Source organism: Neodiprion pinetum, chromosome 2 (genome assembly GCF_021155775.2).
Source record: "Neodiprion pinetum isolate iyNeoPine1 chromosome 2, iyNeoPine1.2, whole genome shotgun sequence".
NCBI lineage: Eukaryota > Metazoa > Arthropoda > Insecta > Hymenoptera > Diprionidae > Neodiprion > Neodiprion pinetum.
Window position 1 is genome coordinate 238212 of NC_060233.1, and position 21096 is coordinate 259307.

General features: G+C 41.0%; 2 protein-coding genes across 7 annotated transcripts in view; both read right to left on the reverse strand.

Annotated features, from left to right (window-relative positions):
* Positions 1-9911, reverse strand: part of LOC124211710 (frequenin-2) — a 28614-nt gene extending 18703 nt beyond the window's left edge. For 2 of the 5 annotated variants that reach the window (XM_046611053.2, XM_046611048.2), the window contains exons 1-2: positions 9638-9911; positions 8093-8378 (exon numbers count right to left, since the gene is read on the reverse strand). In XM_046611053.2, coding sequence (XP_046467009.1) covers positions 8093-8156 — 64 coding nt within the window. In that variant the 5' untranslated portion in view covers positions 8157-8378; positions 9638-9911. Of the gene's footprint in view, positions 1-8092; positions 8379-8996 lie in introns of all 5 variants that reach the window. The other 3 variants (XM_046611052.2, XM_046611051.2, XM_069133484.1) reach the window with 3 other exon arrangements.
* A 7388-nt stretch (positions 9912-17299) lies between these two features.
* LOC124212447 (probable G-protein coupled receptor B0563.6) overlaps positions 17300-21096 on the reverse strand; it is a 45168-nt gene continuing 41371 nt past the window's right edge. For both annotated transcript variants that reach the window (XM_046612482.2, XM_046612481.1), the window contains exons 3-6: positions 20457-20606; positions 20102-20352; positions 19733-20020; positions 17300-19531 (exon numbers count right to left, since the gene is read on the reverse strand). In XM_046612482.2, coding sequence (XP_046468438.1) covers positions 19283-19531; positions 19733-20020; positions 20102-20352; positions 20457-20606 — 938 coding nt within the window. In that variant the 3' untranslated portion in view covers positions 17300-19282. The remainder of the gene's footprint in view (positions 19532-19732; positions 20021-20101; positions 20353-20456; positions 20607-21096) is intronic.

Consider the following 21096-nt stretch of genomic DNA (forward strand, 5'->3'; position numbering starts at 1 on the left):
AAATGAAATGAAAGTTCAATTGTCGAGGAAACCTACCATAAGCTCCCAGCGTTAGTTTTTCCCACGTTCTCGATATTCTGATTAGCAGTATCCCAATCTAGCCAATCTAGAAGGATGAAAATCCTGAATGGATGTTACGCTTGGTGTTGAAATATGCGAGGGACAATTCTCAACCCTTTTAGCCACAGAAGCCACTATAGTCGCATCCTTTTTCTTTTTCTTTTCTTTGTCATTTCTTTTATATTCCATGAAAAATCCCAACTTTTTTGCATTATACAGGTAATGAAATACTTCAACTCTGGAATGATTAGGATTTTCTGTGAATCCATAATTTTTTTTAATTGTTATAAGTAAACGAATGCAAAAAAGATAAAACGTGTTTACGTGAATATAAGTCGTTAGCGGAGAATTTTGATGATAAATTTACACTAAAAACACTTGGAATTCATTCGTTGACAAACACAGATCTCAGAATGACCACGAGATTCACAAAATTCAATGCATAGGGGTAGTTTTCACCCTCCTTAGGGGTGCGCACAGATAGTAATGGGGATTGCACATAGTCTCGGCCTGAAATTGTACTGTCTCAAAATAAATATTCATGTAAACCTCATTCAAGAACACTGTCTGAAACAGGCTTGATAATTCATCCTGTTTTCACCCCATTTTAGGGGTTGTTTTTAGTTTTATTAAATTTTTGACATCAGTTTCGCATTCAGTGTCGAAAAATACATAGGAAACGTATAATTGCGCTTGCGTGCCTACAAAAATTGAAATGCGTGACTGAAAGAATTAAGCGTCACGATTTATATTTTTATATGAAATGAACGTTGAAACGTACATTAACGTACATGTATGTTCAGTACGATAGCCCCAGAGGTTTGCACAAATTATCTAATGAGTTATTATTCTGTCCGTCACTGCGGTATCTACTTCCCTTTGTTTGCCTACGGCTGGAACTGCAACTACAAACCACTGACAATCTATGTGATTACACCTCAAAGGAAAATGTAAGCATCTTTGACGAACGGGTGTGTTAGGGAAAGATTTCGCTCATGGGGAGTCTTATTACAGCTGTTTATTCATCTTTTGATGTGTGACGAGAATTTTGTATCCTTGCTGACCGGGTTAGTAAAATAAAATTTAGTTTCGTCTCACCGGTGGTTTAAAAACGTCAATATCTCAAAACGTTTTGGGGGCGTGAAAGAAGTCAGCTGATCAGTAGTGAAACGATCGTTTCGATCGATGGCCAAGGGGACTGATATACCGAAAAAATTGATTTCGGTTTCGACTTTTCATGTCCATGACATAACCCTCGGACTTGGAACGGAAAAATTCGACGCGCATCTTTTCACCACGGCTGGATCTCATCTTTTTTCAATTTGCGCACGTTCTCCTCTTGTCAACAGCAATAATTACCTACGTCCAATTTCCGTGTAACACAAGCCTCTTTGCCTTTTAAATTTATTTGTCGAGATGAAACGTTAGCGAAATATTAACGTTCTTGAGTAAGTTTTAAATTGGAAACGCTTATCGGCGTGTTGACTGCTGGTTTTTTTTTTTTTTTTTTTACGCAACTTCCGAATTAATTTATGTCTCTACGTTCCGTAAACGTATAAATCTACGTTCCGTAAATAGGTATAATGTTTAAATAATGCTAAAGTTATGTCTGTTATATTGAAATTTACGGCGACACAAGTTCATTTAACTAAAGTAAACTAAATTGCAGACAGGTAGCGATTAACGCTGCACCTTCAAATCTACACGCTTACTCAAGTTCCGATTGCTTACGAGCCAAGTTTGGAAGTTCCGTTCAAGTCCCAAGTTCGTCCGTCGCCGATAGCTCGTATCAATCGACTGAGCTGAATCCTCTTACAGAATTTAATACCGTTATAAGCTGGCTGCAATTGGAGCGCGCTCGGTGTGATTTCTTCATTTTCCAATGAACAAGAAAAACGAAATTCTACGGTAAATGCATTTTGTGCGTACAGCATACTCATATATCAGTTCAGCGAGTTAAAATCGCTATAACGTTGATCGTGAGCTGGAAAATAGTAGGTTCCACAGCTATGAAAGAACATGATTGAACCGAATCGTAGGGGATCTCACGACCAAAACCATGATCCGTAGCATCCCGGCTAAAACGGTATAAAATCGAAAGATTAGACGACCCTTGACTCGACTAGGCGGTTAGTAACGGTCGGAAACACAGCAGTTTCGTGGGGGGTCCACTTCTGCTATGTTGAAATAAAAAAAAAAAAAATAGGTAGACGGGATGTATAACGTCATCTCGTCCGATATACAAAATTTGAATAGATTTTATTATTTTATTATTTACTACAATTTTTTTTTGGTCAGACATTTTACGCGCAGCGTTTGGCCTGGACGAATCTTCAAAAATGCCGAAAAATTTAGCCGACCTGTTCCATAGCGTCCCGGTTCAGTTTTTTTTTTTAATCATTTCTATGGCTGCTGTCCCAGACACTACCGGGACACGACGGCCAATGACTACGAACCAACTCAGGGTTCGTAGTACAGAGAGCCGTGGTTACATTCACAGATACCTTTCAATCTTATCCAAATACTCTTTTATTCGGAAGTCCGTAATTATTTACAATCCAGCGTACGTCACGTGTCACGCACAATCGTCATAATACACCGAAATGCATCGCAATGCTTTGATTCTTGATCAAGGAGCCAAAAATTCGAAATGTAGCGCATGTACATGCGTACCGCGCCTCACGTCGGAGTCCCAACGCGGTCGCATCGACACTTTTAAGTCCACGCCGCCGCCACTGACTGATCCGTTTAATACGTATCCGCACATACTCGTATTCAACTTCAAATTGACGGACTCCCACCTCGTACCGCTGTTGCTTGTAAACCGATATCTACTTAACTGTCTCGAGCATTTCTGGTCGTCACTGTGTCTAGAGCTCGACTGAAAATCCTGAAAACCAGCGCGCTACCCCAGCTCGCCTTATTTCTGCCCGATTGTGGCGCCCGATTCCTGCGGCTAATCCAAGAAACTTTCGACTTGACAATAAAGGGTCCGTTACTTTTACAGATCTCCCACGTAATTCAACTCAAATCTCTATCTACAGGTACCGCAACGGAAATATTTTTGTATAACCAAAAATTTCTTCCCCTGTATTAACGTTAACGTGAACATACCTTTTTTTTTACTGTCTTAAATAAGAATTTACTTTAATTAGTTGGTAACAGCTGCCAACATTACGAAAATACTGCCTTCGGACATTTTCAATACCGCCTATACACTACAATAAAATCACATGCTGGACTCAACATGTCTGATATCAATGTTTACTACATCTGAGCAACTTATTTTATCATGACCAACCGTTTTCAGAAGAGATGCTATGGAACAGGTTGGCTAAATTTGTTGACATTTTTGAGAATGCTCTCAGGTCATACGCTGCGCGCAAAATGTCTGAAATTCGTATTTTGAGTTCAGGGTCGTATAATCCATCGATTTTATACGGGATGCTACGGCTTTGGCCGGGATGCTACGAGTCAAAAATCTTGGTCGTGAGCGGCCGTCCTAGAATAACTTAGGCACAGGCAAGTGATCTGCACACCGAAGGTGGGATCCATCGCCTCTACATAACGGGACCCTTCAACGAAAATGCTTGAAAGCGTATTATTGAACAGAAAATTGGTGTCGCTTAGGGTAGGCAGCGTTGAGAGGGATCGGAGGGGGGGGGGGGGGGGGTATCGATTATCAATCTTGGATTGGATTCCGTGCGAAGCGTGGGTATTACGGATGAAACTCGGATGATGTAGCCAGGGAAATGAACCGAGACGACCGTGAGGTCAGCGGTGTTGAGATTCGCGCGAGAGGAGCTTAGGGCTTGAGCTAGGCTCTGCAGCCAGAGGTTCAAGCATCGAAGTAATAACAGCTCTAGCCGAGGTGAACCTGAAAGTTTTCGGACGCCCGACCTCACGGCGCCTGACGCCGCGCCCCTGCAACCTCTGCCAACCCCCAAAAATCCTCTCGGCCGTCGCGATACCGTCGAAAACCGCAAAGTCCTAGTCCCACCTCCCTTCAACTCCCTTCACTCTGTGGGCTATAAGCTCTGCTCACGACAAACTTTACGATTTTACCCGTATTTTATATTACCCTGGCGCTTAGTTTTACCCTACGGCTACTCGAGGGTGGCTCATTTTTTAACTTCGTCTTTTTTTCTAAATAGCCACTTTGAAAAATTACGCGACGTACTGAAAGAAATTTTCGTAAAACCTGGAGGAAGTAGGAAAATATTTAGAGGTCGCTACCAATTATTGTAATATTTTTCATTTATGTGTACACCTTGCGGACTTATACATATATATATATATATGCATATATATATATACATATTATATATATACATATTTACATGTTAGTTTATTTCTTTTCTATCGTGGTCCAATTAATCGTTCATCAATGAACAGAAAACTGCGCCTAACTAGTCGGCAGTTGGCTGTTCTCGTCTTTTATCCGATGGATTAATCGTCTCGCAGAAATTTGGTTAACAGTTTTTGCTACCGGAAGAGGAGTATCGCACCACCTTGATGTCCCTATTTCGTTTTCAGTAACTGATCTTTATGAACAATGACTAATTGGACCACGATACGAAAAAAATAAAATAATATGTATACATAAGAGCGTAAATTAGTCGTTAATTTTTCAACTCACCTGAAAATTTTCGAAATTGTACTCTTTCTAACAAGAGCGTAAAGTCTACACATAATTATAAATAAAAAATATTACAACAACAGGTGGCGACTTCTGAATAATTTTCTACCTTCTCCAGGTTTTAAAAAAGTTAAAAAATGAGTCACCCTGTACTACTCCAGTCTTGGTTTTCCTTATGTCGTGAATAGCACAAGGGGAACAAAGAAACAATACGTGTCGTTTACCGACAGGAATCAAGTTTCCAGAATATTCAACGATGGCCTACGTATACACTTTCTGCATAATTTATCACTTTGTTGTGTCTCAGTTCTCTGATATGCGCATGTCAGCCTACAATTTTCCTTACTTGAGGATATCTTTTACAACTGAGAATAACGATGCGTACGTACGTGTAATGCACTGTTACAAATTACACAGGACTTGTGTACCATTGATCGTTCGGATCAACTGAACGATTGTAAAGTAATTTCTATTTTCGATGCTTTTCAGGAATAAAAGAAAAATAAATAAATGTATTTTTTCCGCATCCGATCTAAATCGTAATAAACGTTCAAATTGTATAACACGTCCATCTTTACCTCTGCTCGATATTTTTCGATGATATTTGCGAATCAATGATTGATTACGTGCTTATCTTATACCGCGCAATCATATTATTCCCATGACGAGTATTCGTGCCTGCCTACGTGTAGCTGGGTCATCGGAACGGAGGGAAGTCTATCACACGCGACAAATCGTAATTTGCCGGTAATCTGGATTGTGATACGGCATACTTGTGAATGAACTTTCGACAGAACCTGTGACACCCCGCTCGCGATCAGGTTGCGAATGAAAACTAATCGCGATACTCGTAAGGATTCAGAGGTTACGGTAATATTATAATATTGTTACGGAAGAAATGCAGAAAAGTGGTTATAATGACAAAGCATGTGACTCTTGTATAAGCGTAGGTAACTCGATCCTGCCCTTATGATGTGTATAATATTTATAACTGTTTCAACCCTGAATGTGAAAACTTCTGGTGTTCAAAGTACCTTTGACCTCTACACGTGCAGATTTGCTAATCAAATGTTACCGTTGAGAGTTGAGATTGGTACTAAAATAAATGAGAAGATCGTCACGAAATCCGCGTACGATAGATTAACTTGTTTTACAAAGCACTTTTGCATTCGGGAATATTGTGTAACAGAAAAATAACAGAAGAACCTCCGTGAAGATGTTCATACGGTAGAAATACGTCCCAGAATTGGTCGAGTTCTGTGTTTCAACTTGTAGACCAATTGTCGACTTGAGAACATCGCGTTACATCGGTCTCAGGCTGATTAAACTTTCTCTATACCTGTCTGCCGGAATGAAAAGTTTGCGCATTTATCATCACGACCTTCCAGTATGTTTCATTAAACTTTCAAATGGCAATATCTGCTGTGGCAAACTGAAATATCGTATTACGCCAAGGAAGTAACACATCGCGACGTATGCTCTTACTTCTCACACGGTGCTAACTTCTACTAGACTTTTTTGTTTCTAATTGCCATTACGCGTTCACACCCAATACAGTTTCAACTTTACACAGTTTTACAGAAATATATAATCCATTTGCTGTCGGTGCACAGTACTTTGTGCAAATCGCCAGTTGAGAAACGAGTAGGCCCTTCCGAACCTCGGAACACCTTCTGGCAGAAACTTGCGAGCATTCAGGTATAGCCAAACCGATGCCAAGTAGGGTTGGGAGGTTTTCAAGATCTTGGTTGCTTAATTAAGCTAAACCCCCCCACCCCCCGAAAAAAGGGTTTGTGTCTGAGCTTTGAAGCGGCTAAGATGTCGGTAAAATGTCAGTATCGGGGTCTGTACGCAAAACTCTCCTTGCTATCCTGCTACTCAATACCTACTATCTCTTCAGCGTTCATCGACCAGGATGAGCTTTTTCTCTTATAACGCTGACTACAAACGTACTTGACGATGTTATTCAGCAATTGAATTACTACCAAGACGCTACTTTTTGGTTCTTCGGCTACTCCGTCTTTCTTCTTTCTATTTCATGTAGGCCAAGGAACACCACGTATCCTGAAAATTTGGTGGGATTTCGTTTTTTCTGTGAAGACAACTGTGTGGGATTGATGAAGGAAAAGAAAATCGAAAAACCAAATAAACCAATTGTGAGAAAATAAGAAAAAGATGGGGGGAAAACGAAAAGCGATAAAACATTACCAGATCTTCACTCTTAGGCTCACTCCCAGCTACTGCTTTGCAGGCTACACTAAATTAGCGAGTATGGTTAGCTCGATGAAAAAAAAAACTGTTCAACCCAACATCGCAATCAAGCCCCATCCTTGTAAAATGCAAACCATCCCTTGACACATAATGTATCACCTCTGAACTTTTCTTCTCCTAGTTGTTCTACGGACGAGCAATCGAGGCGACACGCCTACCAATACATCACCAGAAACTGACACTTTAATAGTTATATCCTTCCGGATATCGCGGAATGGCAATCACCTACTGGCTAGAGACACGGCGCCACACGGTAGTCGCTGGTGAATACGATACCTACATCGACGGCTCGATATATTTATGAGGAACGAATCGTTCTAACGGCACCCCTAGGCTGGCATTATAGACTGAGAAGTATAAGGGTAGACTTTAGACGGCGTGAGTCCACGTGTCGCACAGTATCCGCAACTCCACCTTCCTACGATGTTGAAGTTGGTGACGTTACTTTAACGATGCACGTTTAGGGAAATCGCTACTTCGCAGCCTCAGGATTGTCTGAAATTCAGCTAGTTAATCATGAGAAAGGAAAAATGTGCACATATTGAAAAGCCAACTCGTTGATGATCGCTCTAAAATTGTACAACAACGATTCATTCCATGATGTTTCGTTACGTTAACGTTACTAACTTGAACACGGTATCTTCCGTAAGTGTGAATCGTTTTCTCCTTGCCTCCGTGTTATGTGTGACTCTATTGTTTTCCTAGATAACAACCTCACCACCTCAGCCTGCCCGCAGTTCTCAATGTTGAAACAGTTTCTCAACCCCTATACCATGTACTCGTCAAAATCAGCTCACCGACCTCTCTCTTTACGTTCTCCTTTCTTATTGCGACAACATGTGACTGCGATGACAAGTAGCCATAAATCGATTGAAATGACAACGGTTCAGTAAAACTTGCATCGCAGATAGATTTCCCAAATGGTTAACACGGCCAGTGACGGTAATCGCATGGTGGTGTACATGTGCGTAGTATCGTGGGTGCATACTCGTACATCGAAAGAAAAGAAGGAACAATGGTAAGATTACGTCAAGTTGAGATTTTCTTTTCAGAGTAAAATATTTTTATGGCACGAAGACCGAGTCAAGATTAGTTTGCAAGAATTTAGTTACATTGACTCACAATATGTGTCCGTTGTCAGCCGGTCGATGGTGTCCTGTTTCAGCTTACTATTCTTCTTCCCCATTTTTCTCTCCTTGTTTCTTCGTTGTTTACGGTTTTAATACAATTCTGCTCTCCTCGGTTTCAGCTTCGTACTTTTTTCTAGCAATTTATCAAAGTGCGTTCTTCCACAACTCCAATTCTCTTCGGTTGTACGAACGTATATATTCACTGACCACAGTTAGAGGGGAAATATTTCGAGTTTGACGTCAGAATTTTATCCCTACCGTAGTCTGTACTGTCAATTCTGTAAATAATAACTTATTTATCCTCCTTTGCTTACACTTTCTGACTCGCAAGACTTTTTCCCCTGTCACTTTACGCATCTATTGTATACGTTTATTGATCTATTTGCCGCTGCATTCTGTCGAGAGAACGGAGCTATCCAGGTGAGGTATGTCAGAGTCTAAAAAGGATCTCATTTTATGATACGATACATATTTCTTTCGTTTCCGCTAACTTGACACGGCTGCAAAAGGCGTCAGATTAAAAATTCCGTATGGTAAATTTGACCATGCTGAAGCAATTGTAGAGAAAATGGAGGGAAATAAAATTACGCACTATTAAAATGCAAGTAAGTTGTTAAAGATATGAAGTCAGAAAATTGGAAATATCCAATAAAATTTGTAACTGTAAGGTACTTGTATTTCAATGAGATGAGTTGACCCGACCAGATTCAAGATATTGTGACAAAGCACTATTAGAATTAGCAAGAGATGAATGAACAAATGATTATTAATCAAAACGCTTAATAATTTTGCATTGCAAGATATTATTCGTACTGGTAAACGTTCGTACGAACAATTTTAGAGTGCTCACCGGCAAGCTCTTTGTTAATCACATTGGTTATACGGCAAAAAATTACCCTGATGGATAGATGGACAGACAGGTAACTAGATATACAGATAGATGGATAGATGGTAGATAGATAGATGAGTAGATATTATACTCTTCTGCCAGTCGATAAAATGAAAAGGTTTGAAGCCTTAGCCTAACGTAAGGTATGGTTTATCGCCTCCGACAGGCTATTTACTGTTTTAAAGCTGGTCTAATCGTAAGCTACCTGACATTCTTTACTGACACGCTGCCTACCCCTTTGGCATGACGTAGGGTCAGAAGCACAAACGTTAGTGCCCGTCTAAGATGTCACGACGAGCTTTAGCGACAGAGCAGTTTTTCTTTTTTTTTCTAGATACACAATATCGCACAAAATCTACTTGACCGAGAATGAGTTGCATTTGTCAGAAATGGAGTTTAGTCTCATAAATTTTCAATCAAGTGAACGGTCAGAAATGTCAACTCGGAGAGATTAAATTGATTCTCTTCGTGACCGTTAGACTGTTGTAAAAGAATTGATTAGAGCTTGGTATTCAATCGTCCTGCGCTTTCGTTTAAAAAACTTTACATCACTAGAGTATGCTCGGGGAAATTGAATTATCTTCTTAGAATTACTCAGATCATCTTAGATCGTCCTAGACTGCTTTACGAAATGGAATTGATACAAACTGCTGCGTGGAGACTTTTCCTCAAACGGATTTTGTAGTGTACTTATGACGATGAGATTGACGTATTAAACTTAACAGGTATTCGCTCGAAACAAGATAAGCAATGGAACCGGACGAGTGGTTGAAATTCGTAAGAAATGAATCACACTTCTATCACAAAATTATTCGGCTGAATTTCATTGCAAATAAATTAATCGGTTCTGAGAGCAGTCAGGCACTTTGCCGTTCGTCGTTACGACACAAACTGCACGTAAACGCGAACAATTAACGTCAACGCGTCGCCACGCTCGACGTCTGACTGCTTTGTGGCTAACATTGTTGGAGCGTTGAAGCGCCGTTCAACCCCTTTTTCAACCCCGCGCATGCGCGACTATCCTCGGTGGCTAACCGTGGTGTACCTCATAGGGATTTAGGTAAATATGTACGCGTTATGTGTACACATATTTTACATATTACAGAGTCTCGGATCTCCTTCGAAGAGACCGATGACTGCCATCGGCAGGACCTGCTTCGACCCTAATCAATGGCTGGATGGGAGGGTCTCTGTTTTAACGGTTTTTGCATCGTCGGTTTAGTCGGAAGACAGGCGAGGCTCAATATTTCAGCCGAAATTCGACGCATTGGTCCTGCGATATCTGAAATCTTTGAGAATTTGCATCTCACGTCATGTCAATGTCGTTGCTGCCGGCAACACAATTGTATAATACAATATTCTTTTTCACTGCTACACTTACCACGATTATATCAGTACTAGAAACTTTTCTTGCCATTTAGGATTGGCTTCCATCGTCCGTGTTCGATTTCTTCGACGTGTTGCCGGAGTTGAAGTCGTATCGGACATTTATTGCTTGAAAATTGAAAGGCTCGATTTCTAACTGAGGCTCATTGAAGAACTTGCTTTGTAAAGGCCCGCTGCCCGAATCCCAAGTATTGACTCTCGCTAAACGCAAATACTCGTAGAACGGTTCTACTACTATCTTTTGCCCCTTGCCTACTTACCTGTATTGATTTGTCCAACATTTGATTTCTTCGGCCGCAGCATCGCTGAAATTATCTTGATTCGGGAATATTCCAGAAAAACTAGACTAGCTGACTCATGTTTTAAGAATAACGCGTTGAAAAATTTCACCGCGAGTATATAATATAAGCTGGCTTGGGTGTGCGTATTTTATATCTGAATCTCGATTTAATTTTACCAGTTTCAACATATAGTTGGAAAACACGCGTCAAGCTTAAGGTTCGCATTTTCTTCGTTCGCATAAATATTGCGAGCTTAGACAAAATCTACAGCAGCCTGACTCGTACTTTTTCTTCCCCTGTAGACGACGATGGCGTGAAGGGTCGTTGTTTCGCGCTTGTGTCCTTCTCTCGCTTATATGCGAGTGATATGACCATTGTTCGGAGCGGACGGCTCTCCCATCCACCAATCGAGAGTGAATTGCCGATAATTGACTCGGTATCAGAACTATTGGCGAGCAGGAATCAACCGATAGTAGGCTTCAGCCCAGCCGAAAAACACTCTCCTTAATATGCCCGAGACCTGGCAAACGGCCGTGAAGTAAGAGATTCGCGAATACCGAGGGTGGTATAAGCTGTCATGCGAGGCTAAACGATGCAGATTATATTGCTTCCCCGAATATTCGACCCGGGATCGTTCCCGGGATCGCCAATTAACTCGGCGGCCGTTCGCTCGATTAATGGCAGGAAGTCGCAACCCTCCGAAGATGCAGGAAATCAGACGACCACGCATTCGTACGGAAGCATGCCAGAACGAGATGAGGCCGCAAATGTGGAGAAAGCTTGGTATTCTACAACGCGTACTGAACAATAACACAGTTCTGCAAAAAAATATTTTATCTCAACCGCATGGGATGTTTTTTGTAAATATTACGTTTTCGAGTGAACTGAATCCAAAAATGACTTTTATTTCTCTCAATCACGTACGGTATCCTTGCAAAATACAAGGTGTTTACATGAAAAAAAAAACGTTACAATAATGAAAAAACCACCATTTTATCACAATGAACTAAACAGTATTTCTTGTAAAATTAAATAATCAATATCTTCACGAAATGAACATTACGCGTTCATTCTTTTTGCCTACGAAACTTCTTCTTGTTCTGTTTTATATTTCTCCGAAGCCACTTCCGCTTTCCATTTTCTGTTTTCCTGTTTTTATTTATTCTTGAGTCTCACTCTAATACATATTAAATGGAAGTAAGAAATCACTTTTGTATAGGATTTTTGAAATCACGAATGAGATACCAGATTTCGAAGTGAACGGGAGTTTCACTCTAAATGAAACTACAAATACGAGTCGAAGAAATCTTGATGTTGTGGAATTCTTTGAGTATTTTTCCCGATTTCAGTGAGTAAAGACACAATATAAAAAATCTATGCAGTTTTTTCGGTTGCAGACCTGCGTAACACTGGGAAACAAATTTGCGACCAATATACATTTTTTAACCCTGGCAATACATACGACCGCCTTTACAGTAAGAATGACCGAAAACAATCGATCATTTTTCCCCGAATGAATCGATTAATTTTTACCGATTTTTCGAGTCATGTTCGATTATTTTTTTATACCCGATTAATCGCTGCATCGATTATTTTTAACTTAGTGGCCATCGCCACTCCACAGGATCGAATACGTGACGAGCCTTACAGTGTCGGCGAGCAGTTTTTACATAAAACGAGCGAGAATTTTGGAAATTCCGTTGACCTTGGACGAACGACTTAGCCACTTCCCGAACCCCTCGGCGCCATTGGTGAGTTATTCTTTCGGAGGAGGGTTGACTTGGGGGCGACGGGGACGAGGACGCCACTTGGGGGGGTTCTCAGCCTCCCCTATATTCGCGGAACTAGTCCGTGCAGCCTCGTTCGCGAAAACAAAATCAGCGTCGCGACGCCAATCCGGTCCATTTATTTTTAGACCTACCCTTTATATCTCTGCGATCGTTTTTCCCCGGCATCCGTCCATCCCCCTCCTTCCTCTGTACCTCCGTAGGCAACTTTATATTATCTTCCTGGCGTATCTCATTTCTAGTCCAAAGTTATATTATTACATCGGCTGGGTTTGGTAATTTTTAGCTTCGTTTTTTCCGTACCGTTTTAGAATCTGCCACATGTGCAAATCATAAGTTTTGCAACCATTTTTACAATTTGTTTATGTTATGTCTGCGTTAAAATCTTTTATCACCGCACGGAGAGAAGAAGAATAGCAGATTTTACTGAAAACTGCACGAAAAGAGGGACACCACAAGGTTTTTTTTTTTTTTAAATACCCTTCTCAGCTATATTTCTTTACTACAAATATTGCAGATTTTCTCGTAACTAATGATAATGCACATCCGCATATCATTTATTAGACGGATTTGACCGTCTTGCGTGGCTTCCCATCAGAAGCGTAAGATTCCAACATGTAAACATTCATCTACATACATTCTTACATCGGGTGCTCAAGAGACGAAAACTTTCCTTTCTTTCACACATACCAGGCACAAGAAAACAAATTTGAACTCACCGGTGATGAGAGGAGTTAACGACAATAGAGTCAGGGCGGCTAGGTGGTCTAGTGGAGTAAGGCTCCAGTCAAGCATCTCTAGATACCAGGTTCGATTCCTGGCTCCGTCGTTAATTTTTCGAATTCACCAGTTTATCAAATTTATATCTCCATTGCAGATTTTCCTTTGCACACAGTGGTTTTCTCACTGTTTCTGGAGTAAATTTCCGCATTCTACGAAGTACATTTTACGAAAAAAAAAATCCGATATATCTCACTTTCCCTACAGTTTTGAGTAAAATCTGCTCTTTAATTCTCCCCGTGTACACAATTGTACCAACAAGTTTCAAGAGTAATAAACAGCTACAAGCTTTCGTAATTAAATTTTCATATAAACGAGCGTATATTTTGCGCTCTGATAATTTATGAAAAGCCTCATCACGCGTGTGCATTAGTATACCCATATTCCGTAAGGATATGCACTTATCGAACGTTTTTATGTACTACGTAGGTCGGCATTGTATTTTTGACGCGTTATAATCGTAAATTTGGTGTCGAGTGCTCGCAATATCGATCTTTTCTGTAAATCCTGCGAAAAGTGGCTAAAATTGAGGTGCTCGCAAGTGCGCATACGCGACAGTGCGGAAAATGTACATATCCACAAGGCTCAAAAATTGATCACTTTACGCACGCTTAACATACGTCAGAAACCTGTAAGGTTTCCGTGCAGGTGTTGGAAAAAAATTCTGCTCTCACGGTGGGCGATACTTTTTCTGCCGTAAAATATAGGCCAATCTCTAAGTTATATTCGTCTATTCATCTTTCCTTACATAATGCGATAGAAGTGTTATACGGCTGCCTGTTCGCCCATGCCGAACATTTGTCACCCGGCAACCCGCAGATCGAACAACAAAAGGGTAAAGAATCTTAGCGAATCCGGGAAAGCCATGAAACTTGTAGGTACTTATTAGTCTTGATAAATTTCTCTGATACATACTATCTCTGCAAGTCTGCCACTTCCTCCCGCGAAACCGGATCACGAACCAGAAGAGTATTATGCGAGCTAAGGAATGTTATTAAGAATTTATTATTGCCGCTCCGTTTGCAGTAGTGATTAATTATTATGGGGGATCCGCGTTTCCATATCTCGTTCGCCCTGTGCAGCTTGAAATCTGTCTGTTTTGATGAATACGTATGTATAAGAATACATAGAATTTCCCAATTTCATCCTCATACAAATCCCGCCAGCCGAAATGAAAGTTTTTTTCCCCGAGAAAAACAACGTGATATGAGAAGCGTAGGCGTGCCTACGCGCAGGCGTAGCGTACTGGAATAGAAATTTCATTTCTTTTCCTGATTTCATCCCGTTTATAGATAGTCCGCAAGTAAATCCCCACAACCCGGTTCGGAACTGCAATAGAAACAACTAATCTGATTCTGAATGTCGAATGGTCAAATGTATAGCAACATGCTATCTGACGTAAAAAAAAGTAGCACATGATTACCATCCTCCAAATTTTCATTATACTTGTTATACTTGTTCGAACGGCGGTGGCTACAGTTAAAAAAGTTACCCGAGTTTACGCGCCGTGCGGATACCTGCGCTAAATTATAAATTACTCAAAAGTATAAGTCGCTTCGTCTTTTTACAACGCATGCCGAAGCTGTAGAGCCTCGACGATTGATGATCACTTTTCTTAAAACGTTTCTGAGTTTATAACCAGCAGCTTTTATCGCTGACCAAGTTATACGCGACGGGAAACTTGACGTACCTACTCTTTTATACGCCCATAGTATAGGTAGGTATTGAAGGCACAGTACGTACCTATACAGGGTACTTGGGCTGTTGCTTCGGCGTGATAGAGTGAGACGACGAGAGAGAAAAGTGAAAGAGGTGGCGAGAGGATGGGCGGGAAAGAAGCATCAAGGTACGAAGTTACGAACCCTTCAAATTTCTCCACGAAGAACTGTAAACATTGGGACGTCTGGATTTTTTCCTGCAATTTAAATTAAACTTGGAACAACGAGGCACTTTATGACGCTCTGCAAACGATAAAGAATTCCATTTCCGGCGGTCCTTCGTTCATGTAACCACATGAGGAGTAGGTACACGCTACCGCTCGACATGGGTGTTAACGCATAGACTTGCAGCTCCCGGACCGTTTCTGAAACCTGACGCGGGAAGTTTGATCCTTACGATTATTAAAAAAGTTCGATGGTCTTACGGGAAAGTGGCGAATCAGCTTCCGGAGGAAGATAGTTTTGCTGTACTGAAAAAACATTCGGCTGTCCGAGTGTTTTTTGTTTTGTTTTTCTGTCATTCAACCAGTTTAGAGATGGTGCGTGGTATATCACAAACAGCCGTCAAAACTCAGATGACATTCGTATCCGAAAAACCTAATCACGTATAAAGGATACGCTGGAACGAAATCGTCGTTCGAATATAACTTGATCGATACGGCCCTGAAATACTATACTAATTAACTAGACGACCTTGCACCTAACTAGGCAAGGAGAATGGTTGCCCGAAAATGTATATTTCGAATTTTCTCTCAAAGGCTTCTTCCGTTTGTAAACTAAAGCGATTTCTCGTTGGCGTTCGCCCACGTTACGTTACCCCATCTTGTTATTTTTAATTAACACCAGAGTAGACGTAGAATAGATAGAGCGAGGGAGGAACGAGGTTCTCTCAGAATGAGGGAAATGCTCGGTTGACACACCGAGGGCGTAGGCATCGATCTGTTTGTTGCACTCGACCGCCTTGCGCTTCGGTGTAATTGGGGAAAGTCCCAGACAGGCTGTCCTACCCTTGAACGCAAACGCCAACGCCAACGCCAACGCCAAAGCTACCCTGTATCGACCCACCCCGAACCCTTCGCTGCGACCACTATATACCGCCGTGCGGTGATCAGGGTGGCAAAGCCCGAGGGGAGCCAACCAGGAACTTCATCTTCATCTAATTGTAAGAATATCATCGCTCAGCTTAATACACACTTGAGATCAAACTGATGAACGCTGGAAGCGTGGCCGAGTGTTTAATCCACTCTCCGAAGGTGCCGATCCTTTTTCATTCCATCACCACCAACCGCTCTCTATTATACGTATTGTACAAATAGGCACACCGCAAGTACGTAGGGTGATCGTTGCAGGCCAATTTGATCATTACTCTCACATTATATTCAAACAGCTCAGGTACAGTTACACTCGTTCGCGGACACGCTCAGCTGTTGCACTCTCGCTCAGCGAAAGCATTCCATATCTGATTGCTCTGAAACTTTATCGAATGCTCATTTGGATTGCGTTATCATGCTTCGGCTCGTGCGCGCGTTCCAGGAAATAGCAAACTAACTACTTGGATACTCGATACCATAAACTTACCCATTGATGGGTGATTTTGCTCGCATTCTGGGTACGGAAAACGACGTTGGTCTGCTTAACTCTTGGGTTGACCTGATGAGGATATTCGAACTGTCGCGAACGGCTCTACGCGTGGATTGGTTTCGCGTATGCTAAACCACCTACCGTATACATTATACCTATACATATTACGTATACGGCTCCTTCCGCACGCAACCCTTATCTGTGGAATATTTTAAAATAAGTTAATCGATACTCTCCGCAGTTCGGGAATTTGGCACTACACGCGTCTTACGTACCGGTAATTGCTCGTGCATTGAAAGATTAAGCAGTATTTATCGTTATGACACCCGATACAGCTCCTCCAGAAGTCGTACCACCTTGCTCTCTGATCAAATGTATATTGATTCAGCCGAATCGTAACCACGTCAACTAGTTGCAAATTTGCAACTTGACGAAGACCGCACAACGGTGATGCAGGCATGCCTGTAATTAAAATTTGCATTTAACCTGCACCCACGTTCCGATTTGGTATTACAGCGAGGCTCATGTCCATCCATCCACTCGACAATTAATGTGCGAGAGTACAATCATTTTGCCTCGCTTAACGCCGATGGAGTATAGGTAAACACATTATCCGTTATACGTATAGGTACCACTTACCGAAGGACCGTCAATATAATTTATTCAATGCGTTTCAATCAAATATAGTTATAGGTATAGTGTAGTTATAATTTAGATACATTTACAAACAAAAATATACCGTTTAACAAGAAACAATTAATTACAGTCGAATTACAATTTAGTCGGGAATACGTATTGCATTTGAGAAAATTTTTTTTTTTTTTACAACACCTCGATTTGAAAGTTCGATTTCCAAAGTCTGTGAAGGGTGTGTAAATTACCCCATTTCTGAACAGTGCGGTAAAATAACGTTGGCGTATGCGCACAATTGAAATCCTGTATTTTACACACTGGCGGGTTTTCTTTCAATTAAGCGCACTTTTGAATATGTAACTAAATTTTACGGACTGTGTCGTTGAGCGTAAGTTACTTGACCCCAATTTTACGCGTAATCAGTGGCACCTTCGTTACTTCTCAAATGAAACTTTTCTTCACAGGTGTTGCAAAAAATAGCGTGTGTCGCATGGGATGAGTAATAGCGGTGGAGTCGTAAAATAATGATAATGCCGTAGCCTCAATGGTACGTACCAACGGTAACAAAGCAGTATAGATACACGTACTGATAACGATAGGCTTATATAAATCAAGTCGCTGTTTCCAACGGTGTTTTTCGACACTTAGTAAGAACTCATTGTCAGCCGAAGAATATGTTACATATAATAAATATCCATATTAATACGAGCATATTTTTGAGTTTGGAGAAGCATCGTCTTACTATAACTAATTACATTATACATACAGAGTCATTTGTTGTTTGTGGGTGTAGCTTGGAGTATAATTAAGAGTATAATTAATCATCACGGATTATCAGTTGTCACATTTACATGTTCAAACGACGTTCAAACAAACTTCGGGTGATTTCGGTAATTGGTATATGGAGGACAAACGCGGTTTATTTGTGCTTTCCAGCTGTGTGTGAAAGTCACAGAATTGTTTGTCTTATACAGCAATGTATTGTTTTATAGTTAGGTACTCCAGGTAATTGTACGATTAATCCAGATTAAAATACAAAGGTCACAATTTACGGATAGCTTATCGTAAGTGAAAACATGTGGCAGTAATAATTCAATACGGAGATTTGAAACCATTGAATAATTAGTAATTCGCGTACGACGAAACTTCATGCGATCGTTAATTTGATACCGTTTTATTCGTCTTTAATTTTCATTCGTTCTTTTTTTTCCGAAGCATGATGTAGGTGGGGTTAATTGTTATTTAGCATTCTTTTATTTAAAATTTTGTTAACATGCTCGCACACTTTTGGTACATGTATCATGTATACAGATGCTTGTCGGAGTTTCGCGCACGGAAAAACGTGTTAAAGATACGTACGATTGTACGCTGTATCATGTTTACAATACAGATGTATTTGATTAGCATACATACATTATATATATATATGTATGTTATTGTATACGGCGTGAATAGAAAATTAACGTTTTTCACCTAAAATCATTAATTGTAAGTATCGTTCATAAATATAGGTAAAATTTCAATAAAAAATCTACATCGTACATATGATCACAGATACCTTTCAAAATAAGCATTTCTCTAGTTTTATTTTCTTTTTTTTTTCTTTCCACGTGGCTTCATTTTCCTTCGTCATGCATTGCCATAAAAGCTTTACTTAGACGAATACTTACATATTGTTCATGTCAGTCAGTCTGATATCCGAGGCAATGGAATTTCTTTGCCGTAATCAGCGTAATGTAATAACTTGCGATAAAATCTGTACTTTGCTGCACGTAATTTTCATTTAAACACTCTCATAATTTAGGTATATATTTGTTCGATTCAAACTCTACTTCGAGTGGCATTTTGAGTAGATTTAAATTGCGACTCCGATTTTCCGTCAATTAGCCATTACTCGGTCACGACTTTTAATCAGTCTAACGTCTATTGCGTGTAGTTCAAGTAAAATTTTTTGAAAAATTTTTCTCAATACACGTCAGCCGAAGAATTTATATTCAGGCAGCCCAAAGACCTGAATACGTACCTCTGCTCCGGTAGGGGAAAAAAAATTCCGACGACCACTGCATAATGCCCAAAGAAATGAAATACGGTGAAACGATAAATCTTACGTGTTCAGGTTTCAGAACTTTAGACACTGGCCCGTGCCACGTGACCCGGGGTTGCGACCGCTGTCGTCGGTGGCGTCGTTGTGGTCGTGGGCCTTGGCAGGGGGGAATGCTTCATCGGGACACCCCGTGCGTGTCTTCCCGCAGGGCCCCAAGGCCATTGCAGAGTTCGTATCAGTGTGTTTCGAAAGTCCTCGGAAAACAGGCAGTAGATGTAAAAGGTGATGGAATAATTTATCACCTCGAGGAGATTGGCCAGTGCTCGAAAAACCTGAGACAACATATACCAAAATATATGATTGATCATGCGCCTTGGATACGGACTTGGATGGGAACTGCGGTAAATCATATTTGACAGAAATTGTTTCTCGTCTCATCGTCACCTCCAGCACTAATTGCTGTTAACGAATGGGTATAACCCATGACAGGACGGGTGTAGGTACTTGTAATCTTTTCCAGACGTTGTACTCACCTGGTAAGGGTAGAGGATCAAGTTGCTCTCACTCAGCGTTACGTTTAGTATAACCATGGGAGTGACGCATACGAGGAAAAGTATACTTGTGCTTCCCAAAAGTAAGACGAGCCGTCTCTCCTCGGCGAAAGTTCTCGGGTCTTCGTCGCTGCTGACGGTTCTGGACAACGTCATTCGTCTACGCCGCTCGCACGATTTTCTGTATACAATCATGATCCGGAGATTGAGCCCAGCGAGTAGAATTGTCGGGGCGACTTTGAACACCACCTCAAGAACCACCTTGTAAATCTAGGACATAGGGGGATCAATTTGAGGATACCTACCGAGCAGTGGTATCGGGGTGGTAAAAATCCGGCGTCGATATCTCACCTGATAAAAAACGGGATTGAGGAAGAGCAAATTGTCTCGTTTTTGGTAAATCAGCGGACCAGCAGGTGCCACCTGACACTTTAATATTTCCCCGCGGAAGACACTCGGCAGATATACGACGAATGTGACTAGCGGTATTAAAACAACCGTCAGATGAGGCGGACCGCAGAGGGGCCTTGTGTGCTGCCCGGGATGACAAACGCTCACGTATCTTTCGACCGTCAACGCCAACAGCATCATAACTCCAACCCCTGTGAAGGGACGTGGTGGTATAATTAAATAATAAATGAGCATTACCGCCGGGCGAACGCGGTGGTGGGTAACCATTGTTATACAGTTTTCAAAGAATACTGACCGAGGCATGCGTTTCCCAAGAACAGTTCGAGATGAACGTGGTAGAACGCTTGATGCCAGTTACTCCATCGACCGTTTTCCTTGTGGATCAGAACCCTCAGAGCGAACGGGATGCAGAATACTATGGCCAGCAGAGCAGCGGCGGAATATCCTGAAAGGCGAATGAAAAATACCGTGTCAAGGGTTGATTTATACACTCGCTGATTTCACACCATCGGTGTGCCCGCCGATGTGGTATAGTACCTCACCACCGTCCATTCGTTACACAGGCTTGCGATGGTTTCCCCCATACAAGACTGAGTAGTAATTTCGGTAGGTGTTGGGTACGAATCTATGAAAAAAATATTAAAAAATTCTATCACGTAAATTTTCTGAGAAATTTTTTTCTGTTTTCTCAGTACTACTGGAGTTAACTTCCAATTTCTTTGTTAAATATAAGTATATATTAATGGCAGTGTTGATATTCAAATATTCATCTACCCTCGCTAGTTGTTGTTTATGGCGATTTTAAGCATATTTGATGCTACGTAAGTACAAGAGAAAAGAATTGAACGCCAGTTTTGAAGAAAGTAGAAAACGATCTCATAAGTCTGTTCGATTTATCTAGTCTCTTAAGCCTTGTTCAAAACTAATGCTGTTCA